Source organism: Zootoca vivipara, chromosome 6, assembly GCF_963506605.1.
Source record: "Zootoca vivipara chromosome 6, rZooViv1.1, whole genome shotgun sequence".
In the NCBI taxonomy this organism is placed as follows: Eukaryota; Metazoa; Chordata; class Lepidosauria; order Squamata; family Lacertidae; genus Zootoca; species Zootoca vivipara.
This window is the reverse complement of record NC_083281.1, coordinates 16,668,671-16,688,156: the sequence shown is the minus strand read 5'-3', so window position 1 is coordinate 16,688,156 and position 19,486 is coordinate 16,668,671. Positions and strand designations below refer to the sequence as shown.

The window sequence follows — 19,486 nt, the reverse complement described above, 5'->3', positions numbered from 1 at the left end:
TCTTTCAATAACAATAGTAATTTTTTAAAAAAGTAGAGTACATAGTTATTTCCCTCCCTATTTAATCTCCAACAACAACAACCTTGTGAGTTAGGTTAGTCTGAGAGTGAGTGCCTAGCTCAGGGGCACCGAAATGAGCTTCACGGCCAAGGTGTGTGTGGGGATTTGAACCCTGGTCTTTCCCAGGTTCTAGTCTGACACTCTAACCACTATGTGACACAGCAAACAAACAGGAATTTGTAGGAAATAAACAGAGTTCCTCTTCTCAGGGAACTGTAGCTCTGGGATGCGAACATGGGCGTAGGCAGGGGGGGCAGGAGGGGGCAGCTGCCCCCCCTAGAAGCAAAAAAATTAATGTATTTTACAGACCATAACCAGCACTTTTCCCCTCCAAAAACTGAAGTGGAAAGGGCTTTGCTTTAGCAAGAGCAGCTAAGTCTCCGCTTGCTGGGGGGGGGGCACAGCAGTAACAAAAACACATCAAATAAATAAAGCAAAGTGGCTACCAGTAGTTAAGCAGTTAAGACAATGGAGCATATACCCCCAGGCAAGATTCGATAGCTGACCATTTCACCCTATTGTTCTTAAGTGGGAATTGTTAATGAGCATTCAGGAGCATTAAGAGTTCTATTGGCGATTTAATGAGGGTGCAGACTCAGAGGATTCAATTTGACTAAGGTGGCTCTGCAAGGCTAAAAAGAAGTGAATAAGAAAGGGGGGGGGCTGTAGCTTTGACAGACACAGTGATGTTTATAAAAAACATTGGTGTTCCAGTCTGCCCCTCCTCCTGCATCTGTATACTGTAAATCAGGGGTGGCCACCTCCCAAGAGACTCTGATCTACTCAGAGTTTAAAACTGGGGGTGATCTACCCCCTTTTGGGGGGTTCAGGTCAAAGCTGTTGAGTTTTTTTAAAAGGAAGGGAAGCCCTGTTTTTTTGGGTTTAGGTCAAACTTGTTGAGCTTCTTTTAGGAGGGAGGGAGGCCCATTTTTGTTTAGGGCTTCAGGTCATAGTTCAACTTTTTTGAGGGAGGAGGAAAATTTTGGGTGAGCTTTTTTTAGGGGTGCCAGTGACCTACCAGTGATCTACCACAGACATTCAGTGATCTACTGGTAGATCACAATCTACCTGTTGGACGTGCCTGCTGTAAATCAAGCAGAGAGAAAGCTGCTTACAAGGCTCCTGTACATGCAGAGTTCCAGCATCACAGCGTCACCCAGAGGCACCCACAAATATGAGTTATCCCTCTCTCTATTTCTTCCTTCCTTCCCTCCCTCTTCCATCCTTAATAAAATTCGGGGGGGGGGCAGATAAGCCCCACATAGAAAGCCCATCAACATGGGGGGATGACTCTTTCAAATACGGTATTTACCAGTAATTGGGGGGGGGGGGAGAGGCACCTAGGCCTCTAGGAGTTGGCTGCTATGCCTAGGAGTAGGACAATTCAAGAAAGCAGAACGATGCATATGGTATGGTAATATATCAATAGAATCGTAGAATTGTAGTCGGAAGGGACCACAAGGGTCATCTAGTCCAACCCGCTGCAATGCAGGATTTTTTTCCTAAGGTGGGGCTTGAACCATAGTTGAAATATTATGCTGATATGCAGCAACGCCTCGGAGCCATCGTGGCTGCGGCCGTGTCTTGCCTCGCCCTCGCCCACCCTGCCACCCCCTCTCGCCTGCCCGACCCTCCCGTCCTCTCCAGCCAAGCAGGGTAGCCGCCAATGCTACCAGCCCCAGAAGCACAAGGTGGCCGCTGCTGCCACCGCCACGATGTCATCAGGCCCGCTGGCCCTTTAGCCACGCCCACTTTGTGGCCCCTCCCCTTCCGTGCCTTGGCCCCGCCCCTGAACGACCATGGCTTGCCCCCCCCCCCTAGTTTTGATCCTGGCTACGCCCCTGGATGCGAATAGGGAGGGTCCCCAAACCCCTCTCAGCACACTGAAACAAACTACACTTCCCAGGTTTCTCTGGGGGAAGCCGTGGCCGTTTAAAGTAGAATCATAGCACTTTAGAAGTATGGTGCGGATGTGAGCTTGGAAACGCAGGTGGGGGAAACCCCTCCAACAATTTATTGGATGCCCCTGCAACAATTATATGGCAAGACAGAACCATGTATATCATAGCAGTAAAAACAGAAAAGAAAAATACCATTCCAGCCCCAACCTTAACAAACCTCTCTCTAATCCGTCTTCTTGTGCCCTGCCCAATATTTGCAGTGAAACGCCCATTATGTGGCCCTTGATAAATTAGCAAATTAACTTCCTGATTGGAAATGGCAGAGTCCCCCCAGCTGGCTTGGAAATGGGTCGGAGGACCGGGAGTTACTGGATAACCAAAGTGGAAAGTTGGGTGTTCCCCAGCCGCCCTTATAAGTCCAGATGTGGCTCTCAGCGCCTCCCCATAGCCCAGAGGGGGCATCTCTTGGCCAGGGTCCTCCATGGAGCTGCTTTCTGGGTCTCTCTTCCTGCTCCTTTGCGTCTGTGGCGTCCTCTTCCTGGGCTTGGCATGGAAGGGCAAAGGCGGCAAGGCCCGTCTGCCCCCCGGACCCACTCCGCTCCCCATCCTGGGGAATTTTCTCCAACTGGACCTAAATAACATGCTCAAATCCCTGGAGAAGGTGAGTCTCCTTTGCCCTCCCTGCTCTCCTCCTCCAATGAAGCCCTGAGGGTAGACTTAATTCTCCTCCCTGGTGCCTGGGAAGACAGCCAAGCCTGCAAGTTTGGCTGGTGGGCATGGGAAGGGTGTAAGCAGCCCTGCAGTTGCATAACCCCCCGACATTTCTCCGATGAAAACAGGGACGCCCCTTTCCATGATGATAATTTTGCTATTTACACCCCACACATCTTACTGGATTGCCCCAGGCACTGTGGGAAGCTTCCAACATATTTTAAAAAACATAATAAAACGAAACATTTTTTTAAAAAAACTTCCCTATCCCTTCAGATAGCTTGGGGGGGTCAGATAACTCGGATAGCCTCCAACATTTCTCCAATGAAAATAGGGACATCCTAAGGAAAAGGGGGACATTCCGGGATCAAATCAGAAACCGGGACGGCATCTCTAAATCAGGGACGTCCTTTGAAAATAGGGACCCTTGGAAGGTATGCAGTTGGGACTTATCTCTGTAGGAATGCAAGAGTATCAGAAGAGGCTGCTGGATCCGTCCAGCCAGGTGCCTCTGCGAAGCCCACAGTCAGAGCATGAAGGCAATAGCCCTCCTCATAACAGTTCCCCAGAACCTGATATTTCAAGTGTGCACCTGAACTCACATGTGCGCAGCCAGCACTCATGCATGTTCATATACACACATATAATAAAGAATAACTAAAGGAATAAAGAAAGCTATTATATTAAATGAAATAGAAGTGACACAATATGTATACCTGAAGGAGCGTCCCCACCCGCATCGTCCAGCCCCGGAACAATGAGGTCCTCCTCCGAGGGCCTTCTGGCAGTTCCCTCCCTGCCAAAAGTGAGGTTACAGGGAACCAGGCAGAGGGCCTTCTCAGTGGTGGCGCCTACCCTGTGGAATGCCCTCCCGTCAGATGTCAAGGAAATAAACAACTACATGACTTTTAGAAGACATCTGAAGGCAGCCCTGTATAGGGAAGTTTTTAATGTTTGATGTCTTGCTGTGTTTAATGTTTTAAATTTTTTGGAAGCCACCTAGAGTGGCTGGGGCAACCCAGTCAGATGTGTGGCAGACAATCAAACAATCAAACAATCAAACAATCAAACAATCAAACAATCAAACAATCAAACAATCAAACAATCAAACAATCAAACAATCAAACAAACAAACATTGCTGCTTCAGGCAACAGTTTAAGCAGACAGAAACTCTTATGATGATCTGAAGAGTGAAAGCTTCCCTATTTTTAAAAGCCTACAGAAACGTGGGCACGGCCATTTTGCCATAAACCCACTCTAGCAGTAGGGGCAGGGGAGGAAAGTATACCTGTCTTTATAGCAAAGCAGAAGTGTGCTGAGTCCTGGAGAGTGCTGGGTTTAGTGGTGTACTGTTGGAGTCAGAAGAGCTTCCTAGCTCCTGGAAAGTCTGGGGTCTTGGCTAATGCCTCCTTGTAGGGAAGGGAGGGGCATTGAGACAAGCGATTCCCGTCTTTCCCCCAGAGCTCCAGCCCATTTCTTACCTTGGCCATCCGAGTGTGAAAAGGACTAAAAACTGGCCATTCTGCATGCTTATCACTCTATGTGTATTTTGCTTAACCAAAGGGAGATACAGCGAGCAGTTAACTTGGGGGTTGAGGTATGGAGGCTCACTCAGTCAGACTTTATTCCATAGCAGGACAGAGGCCAAAGAGATTGGGAGAGCATTTCCATTAGGACAATAGGCAAATATATGTCACCTGAGCTGTTCCTCCTCTAACCAAGCACCTTCTGACACTTCTCCATCTCTCATTAAATCACAGTCCATGAAATACAAATTAATCCATGAATGAATGAATGAATAAATTATTACAGTCAGAGAGCAGCTTATAATTAATCCATGTTTTTGCTCTATGTTTCAGAACCCTCCTTGCACTTTTCACTTTAATAGTCTGTCTTGTGGTCATGGCACACTCTTGCACGGGTGAAATTGGCCTGACTAATGATGAGCCTAACAGCAATTCCACATCACACATTAATGGGACAAGGTCAGATATGGGAGATAAGGGTCAGTAAAGCCTGCTGGATCAGGCCAACGTCCCATCTAGTCCAGCATCCTCTTCTCACAGCGGTCAGTCAGATGCCCTAATGGGAAACCTGCAAGCGGGATCCAAGCACAAGAGCCCTCTCTCCTCCTGTGGTTTCCAGCGTCTAGGATCTGGAAGCCTTGCTGCCTCCAGCTGTGAAGGCAGAGCAGAGCCATCCTGGCCAGTAGCCAACGAGAGCCCACTCCTCTCTGAAGTTGTCTTTTAAAGCCATCCAAGTTGGTGGCCATGGGCGTAGCTGGGGGGGGCAGGAGGGGGCAGCTGCCCCCCCTAGAAGCCAAAAAGGAAAAAAAAAAGGTGTAAAACAGCTCGGCGCAAAAAAACAGCCGCTGTTTTTTTACACAGCAGCAGCAGTCCCGCTGCTCCTCTGGCACTGCGGCGGAAAAAGCGCCGCCATCTGCCTCCCTCCCTCCCGTCTCGGAGGGGGCAGGACGTGGGGGGGGCCTCTCTTGTGACGTCACCCTCCCGGCGCCCCTCCCCCCGCGGCCGGTCACGGGCGTCCTGGTCCACGCCGGCTGTGCCGGCGCTGAGAGGCTACAGGAGCTGAAGGGCCATCACGGCCGGAGAAGGCGAGCAGCTCGTCCCGTCCCCTCCACCAGGACCCAGCGATGGCGGCCAAAGCGTGCGGGCATCCGGGCAGCCCCCCGGGCAGTGTGGCGGCGCCGGGCGGCCCGCTGCCCATGAACCTGTTTGCGGCCTGGGAGGTGGACAGCTCCGGCCCCAGTTGCGTCCCGCGGTTAGTCCCGCCTTCCTTGCGGTCGCTCCGGCGGGCCCTGCCGCCCCGTTGAGGCTCCGCCTTCCGCCGCCCCAGCCGGGATGCTCACCCTTCAGGGGGGGGAATCTCCTGGGGGGATCCCGGCCACGTCATCTCCAGCCAGCCAATCGGGTGGCTGGGGGGCGTGGCCAGGCCCCGTGGCTTGCCTGCCCCCCCAGTTTTGATCCTGGGTACAGCCATGTTGGTGGCCATCACTTCCTCCTGTGGAAGCAAGTTCCATAGTTTAACTCTTGACCCCAAATATGTCTTCCATCTGCCCTGAATCTTCCAGCTGGCCCTTCCCTCCCCAGGCCTCATATTTCTTTAGGCACTTCCCTCCTCACTGGGCTCCCTTCCTATCCACATATCGCCTCACCTGTCCACCCCTGGGCCAACCTGAGGCTCTTCTCCCGGCAGCTGAGTGAGGCCTACGGCTCGGTCTTCACCGTCTACCTGGGGCTGCGGCGAGTCGTGGTCTTGAGCGGCTACAAGGTGGTGAAGGAGGCCCTGGTGGACCAGGCAGAGGACTTCAACGTGAGAGGGCAGATACCGTCCTTCTCCAAGGATTTCAATGAGCACGGTGAGAGGTCCATCCCTGTGGGGAAAGGGGGCTTGGGGCGCAGCTCAGCCCATCTTTCTAGCACTCATCTGACATGTTGGAGGGTAGAATGCCAACCTGGTTTGGACTACAATTCCCATCAGCACCAGCTAGGGATGGGCGGATAGGACTTGAACCCATGGCTTCAAGTTACAAGAAAGGAGATTCTGACTAAACATTAGGAAGAACTGTCTGATGGGGAAAGCTGTTAGACAGTGGAACAGTCTCCCCCCAGAGGTTGTGAACTCTCCTTCCTTGAAGGTTTTCAAGCAGAGGTTGGATGTTTTCGATGCTTTAGTTGGGATTCTTACATTGCAAGGGGTTGGACCAGATGAGCCTTGGGCTCCCTTCCAACTCTACAATTCTATGATCTGTCAGTTTTGCTTTCTATCAGTTTCTCATCTTCCCCAGTCTTAATTTCCGTTCTCCACATTAGCCACATTGGTTATTATTCATCCACATTTGAGTGCAAGATTCTCCTAACATGCTCGTTTTTCTTAATATGTACAACATTGCAAAGCAATTTCCCCAAAACAAAACACATTTTACCCACCTTATTTCTGTGACTGCAAGTTGCCGCAAGCTGTTTTTAACATTGTGCTTTAATGTTGCAACCCCACCCCCCTACCCTGGGACCTTAGGGTAAAGGGTGGGCAATTCACGTTTAGATATTGGCACCTGTCTGTCTCGAGAGACAATGGAGTGTGCCTCTGGGGTGAAGTCAAACCATTGTGTTAGCAGCACCAAAGTGACCACCCCGGGGCACAAGCCTGGGCAGTGTATATGGGAGTCCTGGGCTGCCCAGACGACAAGCCCCCCCTCTTGGTCCCATTGATGGGGTCCAAAGGAAAGGAGAGCAAGATGTTTGGCACCATCCAACCATCTTAGCAACTCCGCATTTGTGTAGGGCAGGCACCCCCAAACTACGGCCCTCCAGGTGTTTTGGACTACAATTCCCATCATCCCTGACCACTGGTCCTGTTAGCTAGGGATCATGGGATTTGTAGGCCAAAACATCTGGAGGGCTGCAGTTTGGGGATGCCTGGTGTAGTGGGCTTACTCCTTTAGCTTTTTCTTCTTCCAAAGATATCCCTCAAGGCAGCAGAGTTTGAGGATCAGAGTTTTCCTTCTCCTTGATGCACCCCCTTCCCAGGTGGACGAGGCCCACCTGCCCCTCACTTCCCTCTACAGCACATGCAGAAACCGCCTTCTTGACCATCGGTCCCACTCGTGGTCCTGTCTGCTCAATCCGCTCAATTCTTATGCCTGCTTTATTTTTGTGACACTTTACTTGGCTGAAGAACTGCGTTGCAAAATTCAGAGACGCATGGATTCGCAGCTGCGTTTCAGTTCTTCGCACATCTTGTAAATGCAAACTGAATTGACTTTTTCGCCCCCTCGTCAGCCAAATGGGCCAGATGCTGCTGGGAGAGATGGAAGCTCTCATCCCCCAAACAGCTGGAGGTCACCTGATTGGCAAAGTCTGATTTTACCCACCCTGATTTTTTCTTGAAAGCAATGTACTTGGCAAAATTCGACTTGCACACAAACAGTGGTTGCGGAGGGTATTGTTTATCTCAGCAGCAGAAAGGTTAGGAGAAATTTTTGCAGCAATCTGAGGTCAGGAAATGGGAGGTTGTGGTAGATGTCTCTGGGAACCATAACACATGAATCTGCCAAGGTTTATCTGTACTGAAAAATTATTATTATTCTCTCTCTTTCTCTCTCTCTCCCGCTCCCCCCCTGAATATATTTTATTAAAAGTTTGGAAACCACTAGCTTATATATTTAACAGCTCAATAGTGTTTTTTGGTCTCCAACCCAGTGCTGGTATGCCCCCACCCCTTCTCATTCTCCTCCTCTCATTGGAACTTTGAACTCCCTTCCAAGTGAAGCTAGATTGCCTTGCTTCTTGCTGTCTGGCAAGTGAGAACCAGTATACCTGAAGGAGCGTCTCCACCTCCATCATTCTGCCCGGACACTGAGGTCCAGCACCGAGGGCCTTCTGGCAGTTCCCTCGTTGCAAGAAGCCAAGTTGCAGGGAACTAGGCAGAGGGCCTTCTCGGTGGTGGCGCCTGCCCTGTGGAACGCCCACCCAGCAGATGTCAAAGAGGAAAACAACTACCAGACTTTTAGAAGACATCTGAAGGCAGCCCTGTTCAGGGAGGCTTTTAATGTTTAATAGATTATTGTGTTTTATTTTTCTGTTGGAAGCCGCCAAGAGTGGCTGGGGAGACCCGGCCAGATGGGCGGGGTATAAATAATAAATTATTATTATTATTATTATTATTATTATTATTATTATTATTATTCCAACAGACCTTTGGGAACTGAGTTCTTTCAAGGAAAGAGCTGGTGCTGTGGTGTTGTTATTGTAATTCTATGTATGTTTTTAATAGAATACATTATACTAATGTTTAATTGGTGTTTTTTTAAATTATTGTCCCGCTCCACCTGTTCCTATTTTCTCTGCAAATTGTCAGGAAAGAAGGGGGGATATACATTAAAAATATAACAATAATCATAATACTGTATTGCTTGGCCAGGAGTGACCTTTGCCAATGGCGATCGGTGGAGGCAGCTCCGCAGGTTCAGCCTCACCACCTTGAGGAATTTCGGGATGGGGAAACAGTCCATTGAGGAGCGGATCCAGGAGGAGGCTCAGTGCCTGGCAGAGGAGTTCCGTAAGTTGCAAGGTAGGCGTCTGGAGAAATTCATAATTAAAGGATTGGTCGCCTCTAGAAGACTCTGTGGTGCTTTGTCCACAAGCGTAGCCATTGTGTGCTCTTGTCAAAGACAGACCCTTCCTTCCCTCCTCCTGCCTTCTGTCTCTCCCCACTAGGGACACCCTTTGACCCCACCACCGTCATCAGCCGAGCCACCTCCAATGTCATCTGCTCCATCGTCTTTGGGAATAGGTTCCAGTACGACGATGTGAAATTCATCACCTTGAGCGAGCTGATCACAGAACGGTTCCGTGCGGACAGCCTGCCCCAGTCTCAGGTGAGGGCAGATGGAGAACCCCTCCAATATCTCTACACCTTAATTATTATCACTATCATTTTTAAAAAGCAAAGAATCAAAAATTTCAACCATAAAGTGTCACAGCATGGAAGGGCAAAAGATCAAAGATAAAAGCCCAGTTCCAAGGAGGTAGCAAAGCATTAACGCATGCAAAGTTTCCCTTTGCAAATAAAGACTATTTATTAGACAATCGCAGTATTCCCCTGTGAATTCCATCATCACCATCATTGATTTTTAATTCATCATTTTGCATTATAACAATTTGAAACACGCATATACGGCAACAAACAAGCCATAAACAACAAAAGAAAACAAAAGCAATGGTTTGGCTTCTCTGTTAAGGTCTCTTTAAGCATTTCGCTGTCTCTCGAGAAGAGTTTGGAAGTTTGATTCAATTAACATCTTTTAGTCAAATAGGTCCCTCCATAGAGTCCAATGTTTCCTTCCATTGCTCCCCATCTTCTTCCTCCGCAGCTGTACAATATCTTCCCGGAGATCATGGAGAAGATCCCCGGATCCCACCACAAAGGCAGCAGATGTTCCCAGGAGATCATGCGCTTCATAGAGGAGAGGGTCAAGATACTGCAGGCCTCGCTGGATCCCTGTGAGCCCCAGAACTTCACCGATTGCTTCTTAGTTAAGATGGATCAGGTAAGGAATGAACTTCCTCGTCTCCATCATCCGCGCCCTCCCCCCTAAAAATGTGCTGTCTTCAGGTTTCAGAGAATTATGGGATTGGAAGGGACCCCAAGTGTCATCTAGTGCAACGCAGGCATCACAGCTGACCTCGATCTCTTGGCAGGAAAAGAATAACCCGGCTTCTGAATTTTGCATGGAGAATTTGGTCGTGACCACCTTCAACTTGTTCTTCGCTGGGACTGAGACGATTGGCACCACCCTGAGATATGGATTCCTGATCCTGCTGAAGTATCCACATATTCAAGGTGAGGGTGGAAGGAGGAAACCTATGAGAATCACCTGAACTTCTAGAGCTACAGACCATGCTGTTCCCAGGGTGTGTCCACTGTTGCATGCTGGCAGCTTCTGGGAGCCACAGGTGAGAGAAGAGTGTTGGGACCAGAGGTGGGCAAAGTACCCCAGAAGGAGTAGGAAGTGTCCCCAACCAGAGGTACTACCACGCCCATATCACTCCATACGCCCCAAAGAGGAAAAGCCTATGGCATCTGGGGTCTCCAAATGGTCTCCCATCCAAAAACTAACCAGGCCTGACCCTGCTTAGCTTCCAAGATCAGCCAAGATTGGGTGTGTTCAGGGTAGTATGACTTTGATTGGCTGGCTATGCCAAGTGAGGGTAGCCTATGGGTCTCAAACCCTCGGTGAGTTAGCGGCTTCCCCTGCAAGTGATGACAGGCTCTGGCAGCAAGAGCAGACAAGATCAAAAGTGGGTTCAATGGTCAAGCAGGCAGTTTCTGCATGTGCTTCAGAGGGAACTAAGGGGCAGATGGGGCTTGTCCACATGGGAAGGGAGCCCACCTAGGAGAAGGAAGACTCTGAGCATAAACCTCTGCTGCCATGTGGGATATATTTGGGAGAAGAAAAGGCTAGGATGTAAACCCTACAGCAGGCAGGTCCAACACGTCGATCGCAATCGACCAGTAGAGAGAGAGAGAGAGAGAGAGAGAGAGAGAGAGAGAGAGAGAGAGAGAGAGAGAGAAGCTCTACATGCTCCAACTGGCTCCTCAGAGAGAAAGGGCTGGTTGAGGGAGGGAGAGAGAGAGAGAGAGAAAAGCCCAACGAGCTCCAACTGGCTCCTCAGATCTGTGTAAACTAATATAAAAATATAGTTTGACTTTTCTCACTTGTTTAGTTACTTGTCCATCTAGTAACTATTTGAATCTGTCATGATGATATTGTTCGGGTTTTTGCAAAGTGCATACGTGCAAAAGATCAGCTTCTCTCTTCAGACAATTAACTCTGGGCAGAAAGCCAATATCTGCTCTCTCTCAGGAGCCGTAGCAACTACTCTCTGATTGGATAAGAAGCTCCTAAAAGATAAGGATTGTGTGATGTTAAGAGAAGAAAAAGACTGTGGTTTTTGTAACAGGTGGTTGTGTGTGTGTGAGAGAGACAGAGAGGAAAGGAGTTTGTTTTATTTCTTTTGTGTTCTGAAGTTTGTACATAGTAATTCTGGATACTAATTGTCCAATAAATACTGTATATAGTTATTCTGCGTCCAGACGTCTAGTCATTACGCTACCGCCAGAAGCTTCCAGAAAACCTGCGCGAACTCTGCTGTGTCCAGGTGTACGTTATTCCTGACACTTAAAAACACTAAGAGATATCCAAACATAACTACTGTATCTGTGAAATAAAGATCTGTTTGTTTGTTTTCATAGATTGAAATGTCTTCAGATGGGTGGGAGAAGGGAACGCTTGCTGGAGAATGACAATGGGAGAGCCTGGTAGATCACTGCCAGTTTTTGATACTGGATAGTAGCTCACAGCCTACTTGAAGCTGGACATTCCTGCCCTACACAAATCAGGAGTGAGGTCCCTAAGATGGTTGGGTGGCGCCTTGTACGCCTCCTTCCTGAAACTCCTGCAGCCCAGCTGGTGCCAAACGTCTTTCTCTGCTTTCCTTTGGACCAGATCGGGGAGACCAAGAGAGGGGCTCTTGTCATCTGGGCAGCCCAGGACCTCCATACACACTGCCCAGGCTTGCGCCCTGGGGAGGTCACTTTGGTGCTCCTAACACAGCTGTTTGACTTCACCCCTGGAGGCACACTCCATTGTCTCTCGATAGATATCAAGCTGATCATAGAATCATAGAGTTGGAAGAGACCACAAGGGCCATCCAGTCCAACCGCCTGCCAAGCAGGAAACACCATCAAAGCATTCCTGACAGATGGCTGTCAAGCCTCCGTTTGAAGACCTCCAAAGAAGGAGACTCCACCACACTCCTTGGCAGCAAATTCCACTGCCGAACAGCTCTTACTGTCAGGAAGTTTTTCCTAATGTTTAGGTGGAATCTTCTTTCTTGTAGTTTGAATCCATTGATGATGGAAAGCAACAGCCCAGACTTGAGCACACTCTTCCCCACCAAGGGCTGTGGGGACCATGTACATCACCTTGATCTTCTTGGAGAAAAATGTGAGCTATGCAAGCAGTAAGATAAATAAACAGGCAATTTCCATCCTCAAGGGAAGCCCCAAATAGAAGTGACTGTAGTAGTCAAGATGTGAGATTAACGGGACATGTAGTTCTGTCCTGGCGAGAGTAACATCATCTAGAAAAAAGTTACACACAGTTCCCAGACAAGAGGGATTTGTGGCCATGGCCCCTCCGTCTTGTCCTCTCTCCATCCCCAAAAAAGTCCCGGTGAGAGGGCGTCAAGAGAGAAAGGCAAGGTGCTATCTTGATTGTAAGTGTCAAAGGCTGTTGTTGCGACTACTCTAGAGTAACGACGCTCCACATTCTTGTCTTTAGACAGTTTTATTTAGTGTAGCCTATTTACAGTTGAATGGGTGTGTAGAACATGTCTGCTTAGTCCGAGGCAGAATCCGGGAATGGCGCGCCCCTCGTCTTCTTCCAGCATAAGAGTCTCGGGACAGCAAACCCTCTTCCCCGCCTTCTCCTGCGTAATTCCGGAACCGGAGGAAAAAAGGGTCTGCGCTCCATGTTTTCCTTCTCTTTCTTCCTCCCTCATGTGTAGCAGGGGCTCTTCTGTGTTGCCGGAGCCCTGCATCCCTCTTCCTCCTTCCTCACTGGACCCCTCCCCCTCCCTGCTGGCATTGCTGCTATTTGAGGAGCTGCTCTTGATGATGGGAGGGGGATCTCTGTATTCCCTTCCCCTAACAGTAAGGGACTGAAAAAGTCATCTTGCTCAACTCCCTGTAAAACAGAAATTGTTCTCTTTTCCCCAAGAAAAACTCCACGAGGAAATCGATCGAGTGATTGGGAGGGACCGGATCCCAGCCGCTGAGGACAGGAACAAAATGCCTTACATGGAGGCTGTAATACACGAGATCCAGAGATTCAGCGATATCCTGCCCATGAATCTTCCCCGCATTGCCATGAAAGACATCCACTTCAGGGGCTATGTCATCCCCAAGGTAAGATTCCCAGCAGGCCCCTCAGCAAGGATGGAGGGGTCAGGATCCAGCCTTTGGGCCCTCCATGCAACTGGTCTGAGACTCCTGGGTCAGGGGTGGGGGCAGGATTTGAGTTTAGTGCATCCCATGTCACACATGGGCTTGCATTGGAAAGGCATTCATCCTCAGGAGTCAGTTCTCCACCTGTGAAATGGGTATATTTCAAAGCTCCCAGGAAACTGTCTTATCTGTCTGCCAGGCTGCTTGTCCATCTGGATCTTTTTAATACTACTATGATAATAATAATAATAATAATAATAATAATAATAATAATAATAATAATTTATTATTTATACCCCGCCCATCTGACCGGGTTCCCCCAGCCACTCTGGGCGGCTTCCAACAAAACATTTAAATACAGAAATCAAACATTAAAAGCTTCCCTAAACAGGGCTGCCTTGAGATGCCTTCTAAAGGTCTGGAAATTGTTCTCTTTGACCTCTGGTGGGAGGGCATTCCACAGGGTGGGTGCCACTACTGAGAAGGCCCTCTGCCTGGTTCCCTGTAACTTGGCTTCTCGTAGCGAGGGAACCGCCAGAAGACCCTCGGCGCTGGACCTCAGTGTCCGGGCAGAACGATGGGGGTGGAGACGCTCCTTCAGGTATACTAAATGATGTAAAAGCGCAGGGGAGATTTTGAAACAGAATCTCTTCAAAATCAACACTGGGTTTCTCTAGACAGGCCAATATTCATAGAATTAAAGAGCTGGAAGGGACCCAAAGGGTCATCTGGTCCAACCACCTGCAATGAATTAGTGGAATGAGGTCTGTGAGGGGCTAACTTTGAAGGTGACTCGGAAACTACACTAATCCAGAATGCGACAGCTAGACTGGAGACTGAGAAAGGCTGCCAAGAACATATAATAAGAGTCCTAAAGGATCTTCACTGGCTCCCAGTACGTTTCCGAGCACAGTTCAAAGTGTTGGTGCTGACCTTTAAAGCCCTAAATGGTCTCGGTCCCATATACCTGAAGGAGCGTCTCCACCCCCATCCTCCAGCCCGGACACTGAGGCCCAGCGCTGAGGGCCTTCTGGCAATTCCTTCACTGCGAGAAGTGAGGTTACAGGGAACCAGGCAGAGGGCCTTCTCAGTAGTGGCACCTGCCTTGATGAACCCCCTTGAAATATACAGTACTCAGAGTCGAGAGTGAATTTCATGCTCTTTATTTGTCTTGTAGTAGCAACTGAAGAAGAAGAATGGCTCTTTCCCCAAAACGCCTGCTTATATACATTATTTACACAATGGGCCTTGCGTGATTGACTACTTCAGGGCTGCACCTGTAGGCTAATCAGGTTGCGGATTCAGTTCTGCCAGCAGCCTGATTGGCTGCTTCTGCAGGCCAATCAGGTTGTGGATTCACTTCTGCCAGCAGCCTGATTGGCTGCTCCTGCAGGCCAATCAGGTTGTGGATTCACTTCTGCCAGCAGCCTGATTGGCTGCTCCTGCAGACCAATCAGACTGCTGCATTCTGGATCCTATTGTTCTAGGATTCAGCTCAGTACATAACACCCAAGGAGATAAAGAACTATACGGTTCTCCCAGGGCACCTACATCTATCCTTTGCTGAGCAGCCTTCACTATGGCTCCTAAAGGGGTATTTGGCCACTGTGAGAACAGGATTCTGGAGCAGGGGGCCCCCTTTGGCCTGATCCAGCAGCCACACACTTCTTATGTTTATATACACACACACTATTCTCGCAGGGCACCTACATCTATCCTTTGCTGAGCAGCGTTCACTATGACCCGGAGCAGCACTCCAACCCTCAAGAGTTTGACCCGGGGAGATTCCTGGATAGCCAAGGCTGCTTCAAGAAAGTGGAGGCGTTCATGCCTTTCTCAGCAGGTACGTTGGGGGGGGATGGAAGGGGGCTCCTTCCATTCCAATAGGAGGGGAGTGGGGAGTGGGGTTGATGGGTGGTCTATCTCCTATGAGATTCATCTTTGGGCCATCCTTCTCTGGAGGGTCAGAGAAAGGAACCTCTGCTTGGCTCCTGCCTGTCTTGGCTTCTCACAGGTATCTGGGGGCCGCTGGGAGAACAGGATGCAGGGCTAGGGGGGCCTGATCCTGCAAGGCTCTCCTGCATTATACCTGCCAAGGACAGCATGGGAGAGGGGCTGGTTTGACCACTTATCAACCTGTTGGTGCACACCCCATTAAAAGAATACATTACAAGCACCCCACCCAATGCAAGGGGCCACAGATAGTTAGAGGTCAAAGGGGAACATTTTTGCCTGGCACCTAAAGATTTATAACGAAGGCACCAAGTGAGCCTCCCTTGTGGAGAGCATCCCAGAAACGGGGAGTCACTACAGAAAGGGCCCGTTCCCATGTTGCCACCCTCTGGACCTCTCATGGAAGGGGCACTGTTTCAACCGTGACTCTTCCAGCGCATCCTTTCACCTATCAGCCACTTAACACTTTCTTTTACTGCCTATACATCATTAGCTATTGATCAACGTACCTATGAATAATTGTTCCCATTGAATCTTGCACCCACCGAATTTCTATTTTTTAAAATAAAAAAAATGCTTTATTGGTTTTAAAACTGTATAACACAGGAGGGGACTCTGGGGGGATGGGGGATGGGGGGACATAAACTCAATCACAAAATGGACCATCTTCAACTGTCCGCCTGCATGGGATTCTCCTGTGGCAGGGGAGGGCCCGTGGGAGGGGGGTGGAAAGAAGGTGGAAAATTTGTCTATGTAAGCGTCTTTCTTATATATATCTTTTTTGTAATCTGTAAAATTAATAAAAATTATTTAAAAAATAAAAAAAATAAAACTGTATAACACAAATAATCCATAGATGTTAAAGATGAAATAAAAAATACCACCGTCCATTTCTTAATTAATACTTGTTTCTAAAGGAAATTCCTAAAGTGCCCCAAGAACGAGGCGGAAGAACAGAAACTTCTTTCACGGGGGAATGAATTTGAGGGTGGGTTTCGTCAGAGGGCTTCTTCCACCTGCCCGACAGATTTTGCATTTCTCTCTTGGCAGGGAAGCGCATGTGTATCGGCGGAGGGCTGGCCCGCATGGAGCTGTTCCTCTTCTTCACCACCATCCTGCAGGCCTTCACCCTCCACTCCCCTGTGCCCCCCAGCCAGATCAGCCTCGCACCTGCGTCCGTGGGCGTTGGGAAGGTGCCCCCCAAATACCAGCTGTCCGTGTCCCAGCGCCAACACTGATCTCTCTCTTCCTGTGTTGGGGCGCAAGAAGATCTCGGTTTCTCTCTCAGTACCACAGCTGATTGGCCATGTAGGAAAGTCCTCTATTTGAAGGCCTGCCCGTGCAAGGAGGAGGAGGAAGCACCCAACTCACCTTTTTTTCTAGGAAAAAAAGCACTGCACAGATATACAGTAACTATATGAAAACCAATAACTATTACCAATAATTATTACCAAAACAGAACTTTAAGAGAGGCACATGGGTTAACATAACAAAGTCCAAGCAAGAAAGATTGACTTTCAAGGCTAGTTCCAGATCTGCCAGGCTGGGGAGAAGGGTTGTCTTGAAAAAGAGGCTTCCTTTGTATATGTAATAAAGGAATGCCAAATCATATGAAGAGCCTTATCAAACTCTCAAATGATTCAGTTTTCTTCATTATCGCTATATTCCAGAGTGAGCATTGCCAAGCGCCCAGTGTAAGATTTTGTAATGACTTTTCAGGCTGCCAAGATCATATATTAGACCAATTCCTTTGGCAATGTATCTACATTGGTATCATCAGAAATAATTATGTTTTGGAGACAAGTTGCACACCAGTGAATCTTGATGTCTGGTTCTGTTTATCATAAATTTTCAAAGCTTACAATGCAGAACTAGTGTGTAAAACCCTTTTTCTAGAGTTGTTGGCTGTTGATAGGTTGACCATTGCTCAAGGATGGAGAAATACACCAGACTTTCCCCTTCACATTCACTTTCAGAAGGCTCTATGTATCACAATTTCAGAAAAGTTTATTCATTCAAGGCACCGCCCAGCCAATGGCCTATGCTGCCATGTACTATATTTTTCTGTGTATAACACCCCCCATGTATACGACGCCCCTGTTTTTTGGGGGGACTCCAAATTAAGAAAGTGGGGGATACACACCTCTTCTTCTTCTTCTTCTTCTTCTTCTTCTTCTTCTTCTTCTTCTTCTTCTTCTTCTTCTTCTTCCTCTTCCTCTTCCTCTTCCTCTTCCTCTTCCTCTTCCTCTTCCTCTTCCTCTTCCTCTTCCTCTTCCTCTTCCTCCTCTTCTTCCTCTTCTTCTTCCTCTTCTTCTGTGATCACTCATAGCCGAGTTAGATTGTCTTCCATAAACACGGTCTGTAAGTGACTGTGGAGGCCAATTCTGGATCCACACGTCCTTCCACAGTGGGGACATTGGTTCCCGGGTGGGAGTTGATCACGGTGTGGATTTGCCAAGCGTGCCTTCCTCTTAGCACGTTTCTCCTTTGCGTCCTCAGTTTGAGTGTCTCCAAAGTCCATGACACCTTTGGTAAAGGCTGTTCTCCAACTGGAGCACTCGCAGGCCAGTGTTGCCCAGTTGTTGGTGTTTATACAACATTTTTAAAGATTTGCCTTGAGACAGTCTTTAAACCTCTTTTGTTGACCACCAGCATTGCACTTTCCATTTTTAAGTTCGGAATAGAGTAGTTGCTTTGGAAGACGATCATCAGGCATCCACACAACATGACCAGTCCAACAAAATTGATGTTGAAGAATCATCGCTTTGACACTGGTGATCTTTGCTTCTTCCAGTACACTGGTATTAGTTTGACTGTCTTCCCAAGTGATGTGTAAGATTTTTCGGAGACACCGTTGATGGAATGTTTCTAGAAGTTGGAGATGGCATTTGTAAGTGGTCCATGTTTCACAAGTATACAGTAAGGTTGGTAGTACAATAGCTTTGGCCACCTCATGAGAAGAGAAGAATCCTTGGAAAAGACCCTGATGTTGGGAAAAGATGGAGGGCACTAGGAGAAGGGGACGACAGAGGACAAGATGGTTGGACAGTGTTCTCGAAGCTACAAACATGAGTTTGACCAAACTGCGGGAGGCAGTGCAAGACAGGAGTGCCTGGCGTGCTATGGTCCATGGGGTCACGAAGGGTCGGACACGACTTGAACGACTAAACAACAACAACACAATAGCTTTGTAAACAAGCATTTTGGTTTCCCTGCGAATGTCCTGGTCCTCAAACACTCTGCACTTCAATTGGGAGAAAGCCGCACTCGGAGAGCTCAGGAGATGCTGGATTTCGGCATCAATGTTGACCCTTGTGGAAAGGTAAATGCCTAGGTAGGTGAAGTGATCGACATTTTCCAATGATACACCATTGAGTTGGATTTGTGGTGCTGCAGAGGAGTTATTTTGTACTTGGTGCACCACTTTGGTTTTTGGGATGTCGAGCGACAGGCCAAGCTTTTTGTATGCTTCTGTGAAGATATTTAGGATGGTTTGGAGGTCATTCTCTGAGTGTGAACACAGTACGTTGTCATCAGCATACTGAAGCTCTATGACGGAAGTTATGGTAAGCTTACTCTTTGCTTTCAGCCTGCTCAGATTGAAGAGCTTTCCATCTGTTCGATATATGATTTCTATCCCAGTGGGGAGTTTCCCTTCGACAAAGTGTAGGATCATGGCAATGAAAATAATGAATAGAGTTGGGGCAATAACACAACCCTGTTTAACACCTGATCCCACTTTGAGAGCCATTGTTATCTGCTATTGTTGCTGTCATATTATCATGAAGGAGCCGAATGATGTTTAAAAATTTATGTGGGCAGCCAATTTTCAGGAGGACAGTCCACAGGGCATTACGATTGACAGTGTCAAAAGCCTTAGTCAGGTTGATAAACGCCAAATACAGGGGTTGGTTTTGCTCTCTACATTTTTCCTGAAGCTGTCGAGCGGTGAAAATCATGTCCACTGTCCCCCTACAAGGACAACCATTTTGAAAACCATTTTGAGATTCAGGAAGGCAGGGCTGGTGCTAGGGTTTTTTGCGCCCTAGGCGAGATCACCTTCTGCCCCCCCCCCACCAGTCATATTTCAAACACAGATGTATTTCACATCCAACCTGTTCCTTGTAACCATGATCTCTGCTATGTGTTCCAAAGCAGTGGCAGTCCTGCTACCACAGAATAATAGTGCAGGGTGGGGAGGGAGGGGGAAGAGAGAGAAGGAAGGAAGGAAGGAAGGAAGGAAGGAAGACAAGGAAGGAAGGGATGAAAGAGAGAGAGAGAGGGAGGGAGAGGGAAGGAGGGAGGGAGGGAAGAGACAGAGAAGTAAGGA

The 19,486-nt window shown here is 48.4% G+C and overlaps 2 protein-coding genes across 2 annotated transcripts in view; both read left to right on the top strand.

The window, feature by feature from the left end:
* Window positions 1-2,442: 2,442 nt before the first annotated feature.
* LOC118087884 (cytochrome P450 2F3-like) overlaps window positions 2,443-19,486 on the top strand; it is a 58,854-nt gene continuing 41,810 nt past the window's right edge. Inside the window, 6 exon segments of the mRNA XM_060275253.1 lie at window positions 2,443-2,622; window positions 5,887-6,049; window positions 8,614-8,763; window positions 8,910-9,070; window positions 9,566-9,742; window positions 9,894-10,035. Coding sequence (XP_060131236.1) covers window positions 2,443-2,622; window positions 5,887-6,049; window positions 8,614-8,763; window positions 8,910-9,070; window positions 9,566-9,742; window positions 9,894-10,035 — 973 coding nt within the window.
* Window positions 12,658-16,519, top strand: LOC132592283 (cytochrome P450 2B11-like). The gene is made up of 3 exons (XM_060275501.1): window positions 12,658-13,164; window positions 14,905-15,046; window positions 16,207-16,519. The coding sequence occupies exons 1-3, from the start codon at window positions 13,048-13,050 to the stop codon at window positions 16,392-16,394; spliced, it is 447 nt and encodes a 148-aa protein (XP_060131484.1). The 5' UTR covers window positions 12,658-13,047; the 3' UTR covers window positions 16,395-16,519.